This window comes from Condylura cristata, unplaced genomic scaffold, assembly GCF_000260355.1.
Source record: "Condylura cristata isolate star-nosed mole 26May11 unplaced genomic scaffold, ConCri1.0 scaffold00004, whole genome shotgun sequence".
Classification (NCBI taxonomy): domain Eukaryota; kingdom Metazoa; phylum Chordata; class Mammalia; order Eulipotyphla; family Talpidae; genus Condylura; species Condylura cristata.
In genome coordinates, this window is record NW_004567105.1 from 8693126 (window position 1) to 8699474 (window position 6349).

Genomic DNA, 6349 nt, shown 5'->3' on the forward strand with positions numbered 1-6349 from the left:
CCGGCTCGGCCGGGCGCTCAACTTTCTCTTCTACCTCGCCCTGGTGGCGGCGGCCGCCTTCTCGGGCTGGTGCGTCCACCACGTCCTGGAGGAGGTCCAGCAGGTCCGGCGCAGCCACCAGGACTTCTCCCGGCAGCGGGAGGAGCTGGGCCAAGGCTTGCAGGGCGTCGAGCAGAAGGTGGGTCCCCCCGGGCCCCCGCCGCGTTCATCCCCGTCCCCACCCCCACCCCTGGCCGCGACCCGACATCCACCGCCAGGCCCCTGGCCCGCGATGTCTCCACCCTGCCCCGCGATGTCCCCACCCTGCCCCCCAGGTCCCAGGCTGTCCCCAGACCCCCTTTGTTAGTGGCCGCGGAGGAGTGGGCCCCAGGGATGGACCCCCGAGACACGGTCTGGCCAGCGGGGATGGGAGGGGGCCGTCACCGGACGTTAGCGGTGACCTGTACGGCAGCCCGCAGCCGGGGCAAGCATTCTTTGTGGATTAGGAAGCGCTGGATGGACAGAGTTGGCTGCAACGGAGGTTGGCAGGGCCGCCAGCGCATCCCTGGAAGCCTCCGGCAAGGCCTCACCTCAGCTCCCCCAGCGGGAGACTCCCGAGCCCGTTTTTAATAGACCAGAGCCCGGGGAAGGCAGCGCTAGTCCTCGTATTCATTTGACGGGTTCATTGGAGACATCACCTACCTCTAGGCCCCGGCCCTTTCCAGGACCGGCTCTCCTTGTGGGCCTGTGGGTAGCTCCTTCAGCGTTCAGCGTTACAGGAAGGGATGACAATCCTAGCTCCTGCTGGTAAGGAGCACCACCGGCAGGTACGCGGGGTTTGAGAGCTTATTCGCTTATCTGGTCCCCATAGTAACCCCGCGAAGGACAGCCCATTGGCAGCTCTGACTCCATTTTTCAGGTCAGAATATTGAGGTTTAGCTAGAGCAGTGAATAGATAAAGCCCCTACCCAGCTGGCTGCGTGGCACTCTGTGGGCCACTGCTCAGTTGAGTCCACCAAGTCCAGTTTCAGGTGTGGATGGACCTAACTTGCAAAACCACCCCCACTTGTCCGTGTTTTTGCACGTGCAAGGCAGCTGTGCCGTCTCATTCCTGCCCCTCGCCTCCACGGATGCCACTGCTCAATGGAAGCTGGTTCCCTGATTGAAACAAAAAATCCCGCCACCAGTTCTGAGCCCGGAACTGCTGCCTCCTTTTCCCAGCATGCTGCCTGGCCTGCCAAGTTACTCTCTACTTTTGTTGAGTGTGCAGGGCTAGGAATTTCCTCTCCAGACTGGCAGAGCCACTGGGATGAGTCAGCCCCTTCCATGCTGCAGGCCAAGGGAGGTGATTTGCTGAGGAAATTAAGCAGGCCGTGTTGCTTTGCCTCTCTCCTGAATGTCACATCAGTCTGAGAAAAAAGACATGCTGCTGGAGCGTAATCACTAGCCGCTGGTTTCCTCTCTCTCATCCACCCACTTTAATCCATGGTAATATTTGTGGGAGTTTGATCGCGTGCGCCCCCGCTTGCGGAGAGCATGGAGCAGCAGGAGACTCGACTGTGTTGGTGAAGCAGCAGATGAGTAGCTGGCGGTTGAGGGTTGCGGCCCTGGCGGGGCACACAGGATGTGGAGTTAGCTGGGCCCAGAGCGCAGGCAGGGCACCCAGTGAGGTGGTGATGCATGGGGACACTCCTGAAGCTTAAACATGTTTGAGGGACAGCGGGTGACCAGTCTGCCCGTACTGAGTGAGATTTAGGTGGTGGGGCTAGAAATCGAGGTCCATTGGGTAGTCTTGGAGGCTGAAGAAATGGGGCCACATTCTCTGCTTCCTGCTCCAGCTCCTCCCTTCTTTGTGGCTGCAGGGCCCTGACTGCCCTGGCAGATCTAGTGGAGCGTGACCTCGGAATCTGAAAGGACTTCTACAACATTTTTTTTTTTATAATACATATATATATTTTTACATCATTCTTCATTTTGCGCATTTTTTCCATCTCAGTTGTAATCCCCATGGGCTTCCCTAGATTTATTTCTAACAGATAAAGGCCCTCCTTGTAAGGCCACCCAGGTTAGGTGTAACAAAGATGGGAGGGGAAGCAGACGGGCTCTGTCTTCCTCAGCTTTGCTGTTATCTCATTCAGTTGATTCGTTCAGAAAATACAGTAACTTTCTGCCATGTTGCAGGTTCACTTGCTCACACCTCCATTCTGGTGCTTAGAACAGGCAGGTCCTGTGACTGGATAAGCTGGTTTCTGAGGTGAGCTCTCGCCAGGACCTCCTCAGTGTTCTCTGTGGCCCAAGTTAGAGTTGGTTGGGCAGGGAACCATCTAATGTTGCCTCGTATTCTGGAGTCCCTGGTCCTCGTAGTTGAATCTGTCTCAAAGTCAGACTAGAGGAGTCAGAGGGACTTTAAAAGCCTGTTGGCTAAGAGAAGAGGAACTTGAGACTTGAAGAGCGATGCGACTGTCTTCTGTCCCAGAACTGGTGACAGGTGGGACCAGAACCGAGTCCAGGCATCCTGTCAGACAGTCCTGTCCTATTTCCCTTTGGCCTTGGGCTGAGAATGGTCAGTCAAACCCAGATTCTTGGCTACCTCAGAAGAAACAGTGGACAGTAATGAAGATGCTGGCTTCTTTCTAAGTGCTTGCTGTGGGCCAGGCAGTGTCCACACTTCACACATGTTGACTCAGTTCTCACAGCTTTCTCCGTTTAAAATGCTATTTAATCCTTGAAGATTCAATTTTCAGTCCTGCAGAAGTTTCTGCATTGTGGCTGTGCATGTTTGTCTCTTGCCTCCTGTGTTCTGTGAATTAGTGATTAGAGCCAGACACTAAACATTCAGTGTTTTTTTTTTTTTTTTTTTTTTTTTTATGAAACCAGGCTAAAGCCCAGGACATTAGTCATTACACCGTCACCAGTCTTTTCATACATTAAACCAGCTCCCTGGGGCACTTTCCAGGTGAGACCTTGTGTAGGGTAGAATTTATTAAGAATGACTGTAGAGTGGAAAAGAGAATCCTTCACACAGCCAGTGGTTGCTAAGGGATCACCTGGTCCACGAGCACACTTTCCAGGTGAGGACAGTTACCTGTGTCAGGCCACACAGCTTGAAGTGTGGAGCAGAGACCTGGACTCTTGCCCTCCAGCCCTGTGTCTCCCATGTACCTCAGCTGTCTTCCTGCGAGAACTTGTGAAACTCAGTTTCAAGAGCTAGAAACTCAGCTTAGCCTGGCTTAGAATGGAGGGGACGGGGGGTGGGGGGAGAATTTATTGTCTTAAACTAAAAAAGGCCAAGAACAGATTCCTTCAGGCATAGCTATAGCCAGGGACTGAAATGATATCTTTGGAACTTGGCGTCGCCATCACTCAGTTTTTCCCTCTGTGCTGGCTTCTCAGGCTGAGTTCTTCTCCTGTGGGCAGAGTGTCTCCAGGCTTCCCTCATCCTAAGAGCTTGCACTCCCAGCTGAAAAGAATGTTTCCTTTCCTGCCTTTAACAGAAGTCTTGGGATTGAGGAGCTGGCCTGCCGTAGGCCACGTGCCCATTTGTGGGTCACTCACTGTGGCACAGGGATGGCAGTGGGGTGGATGCCAAGTGCTGGCTGCCCAGACTACCCCTGGAACACTGGTGCCAGGCCCAGGTTAGGCCCCCAGTCACACAGACTGTGCGTGGAAGGATGGTTCTCTGCAGCAACATGGTGTCATTCTAGAAGAGGAAGGGCCTGGAAGCTGGGCAGGCAAAAGGAAAGATAGCCACAGACACAAAACTCGTCAGCTCTTCTCCGCTGTTAACATCTGGACTTTGGTTACAGGTGCAGTCTCTGCAAGCCAGCTTGAGGAGCTCCCAACACAAACAAGATCTCACAGAGAAAGCTGTGAAGCAAGGGGAGAGTGAGATTAACCGGATCAGTGAAGTTCTGCAAAAACTCCAAAATGAGATCCTCAAAGACCTCTCGGATGGGATCCACGTGGTGAAGGATGCCCGGGAGCGGGATTTCACGTCCCTTGAGAACACGGTGGAGGAACGGCTGACGGAGCTCACCAAGTCCATCAACGACAACATCGCCATCTTCACCGAGGTCCAAAAGAGGAGCCAGAAGGAAATAAACGAGGTGAAGGCGAAGGTTGCCGCTCTGGGAGAATTGGAGGGGTACAAGCAAGATGTGAGGGCCTTGAAGGAAGTTGTGGCGGGAATAGAGAGCTCCGTGAAGTCCAGTGAAGTGGACATCGCGGCCCTGAGAAGCACCCTCCAGTCCATGGAGTCTGATGTCTACACTGAGGTCAAGGAGCTGGTGAGCCTGAAGCAGGAGCAGCAGAAGTTCAAGGAGGCGGCCGATTCGGAGCACCTCACCCTGCAGGCTCTCACGGAGAAGGTGCTCCGGTGCGAGGAGTCCAGCGGCCGCCTGCCTGCGGGCATGCAGCGGCTGGAGGAGGAGCTGCACCAGCTGAGAACCCAGGCCCAGCAGCCCGGTGCCTTAGAAGCGCTCGAGGAAGAGAATCGTGGGCTGGACTCCAGGCTGCAGCGTGTGGAGGGCGGAGTCCAGGCTGCGCAGTCGGCCTCTGCCCAGCAGATGCAGAGCCTGGAGTCCCTCCTGGCCAAGAGCGAGGAGCAGGAGCGGCGCCTGGCGGCCCTGCAGGAGCACCTGGAAGGCCTGGGCGCCCCCTCGGAGGCCGACAAGGGCGGCCTGGCCAGCACGGTGAGGAGCCTGGGCGAGGCCCAGCTCTCGCTGTACAGCGACGTGGAGGAGCTGAAGAGGAGCGTGGGCGAGCTCCCCAGCACCGTGGAGGCGCTCCAGAAGGTGCAAGAGCAAGTCCACACGCTGCTGGGCCAGGACCGGGCCCCCGCGGCCCACATGCCGCCCCAGGATTTGCTGGATAGACTGTCTTCTCTGGACAACCTGAAATCCTCAGTCAGCCAAGTGGAATCGGACTTGAGAATGCTCAGGACTGCCGTGGACAGTTTGGTGGCGTACTCCGTGAAAATAGAAACCAACGAGCACAACTTGGAGTCGGCCAAGGGTTTACTAGATGACCTGAGGAGTGATCTGGATAGGTTGTTCTTGAAAGTCGAAAAGATTCATGAAAAAGTCTAAAAGGCTGTTGGGGCACGGATTGTAAGTCCAGTTTCTCACGACCAAAAAAAGTTTGTTTTCTCCCATGTTCCCCTCCCACCTCGCCCCTGCCACCTCCTGGACCAGAACACCAGGCGCTTGGTATTTTTGTGCCCCGTTAATTTATTACCGTGATTGCCACACTCGCTGGTTTCTCACGTTTTCTGCTTCTGCTGTGGTCGGTGCCGCATGCCCAGCCCCTTCCCCGGTGCTCCGGGAAGGGCGGGCTGGCGCTGGCCGAGGGAGCAGCCCCTCACCCTGCCGGCCCAAGTGAAAAGGGGAGGAGGCGCTTTTCTGCCTGATTGTCTTTAAGGGAAATTCTTGTCTTTTTTTTTTTTTTTTTTTTTTACTACTTCGGGCCGAAGTTTCCGTGAGACGTCACTCACTCCTTGTCTTCCACTTTAAACTGGCCAACGCTGGCAGGTGTCAGTTGTGAATCGGGAGAGGGACGCACCCTCAGCTGCTGACTGTCGCCTCCCTGGCGTGGGTGTCTCTCCCGTCCCTGAATCCTCTGACTGCAAAGGTGACTGCAGAGTCTGAGCGTGCAGGTGCACCGCCCGCAGAGCGCCCGGCCCACCTGTGTTAAGATACCTGGCGGCGTCCCTGAGGAGTGCCGGTGTGGCCTCCCCACGGGGGTGTCCTTGGGCTCTCCCAGGAAGCGTGTCTGGGAGCTGGCCACCAGGGCAGTGTCTCCCCGGGAGGGGCGGCCAGTCTGGTGATGTCCATGAAGGGGACCCCCGTTCTAGGAGGAACGTGTGTTTTCCGTCCTTGTTCCTCTGTCTCCCCTTCCCTTTGAGCTGTACTGTTCTTTAACGGCTGTCTTGCCCTTCAAAAAAGCAAAAAGAAAAATAGAAAAAAAAACAAAAAATGAAAAGGGGAAAAAAAGAATTTTAGTTTACTGTGAAATGAACTGTATGGCTTATTTACAGTATTTTTAATTCTTAATAAACACTTGAGCTTTGTTACGACTTTTCCAGAGTGGCTGCTTTCTGAGAGCTTGGTTGTCACGATGTGTTGTATTAATGCACAGTTTTCCACATGAGGAAAGGTAGGTACGTTTTCCACTCCAAGGTTAACTTTTCTTCCGTTCTGAAACCAGGCTGGCTTCCCTCTCAGGTCTGGGGACACTGTTGACTGTAGCAGGTTTGTCTGTTGGTTGGTTCACTCCAGCTCTTAGCACAGTAGAGGGCTGCAACCCCGATTCCCTAAAGCTCCTGGGAGCTTTAAAAAAATGCCTGTCCAGTCCCAAGGATTCAAATTATGTG

At 54.8% G+C, this 6349-nt stretch overlaps 1 protein-coding gene across 1 annotated transcript; it reads left to right on the top strand.

The window, feature by feature from the left end:
- Positions 1-7: 7 nt before the first annotated feature.
- CKAP4 (cytoskeleton-associated protein 4) lies at positions 8-6041 on the top strand (the record flags this gene model as incomplete). The annotated part of the gene is made up of 2 exons (XM_004675726.2): positions 8-178; positions 3786-6041. Coding segments are annotated over 2 exons (1452 nt in total), but the record flags the coding sequence as incomplete, so codon positions are not given.
- Between the last annotated feature and the right edge of the window lie 308 nt (positions 6042-6349).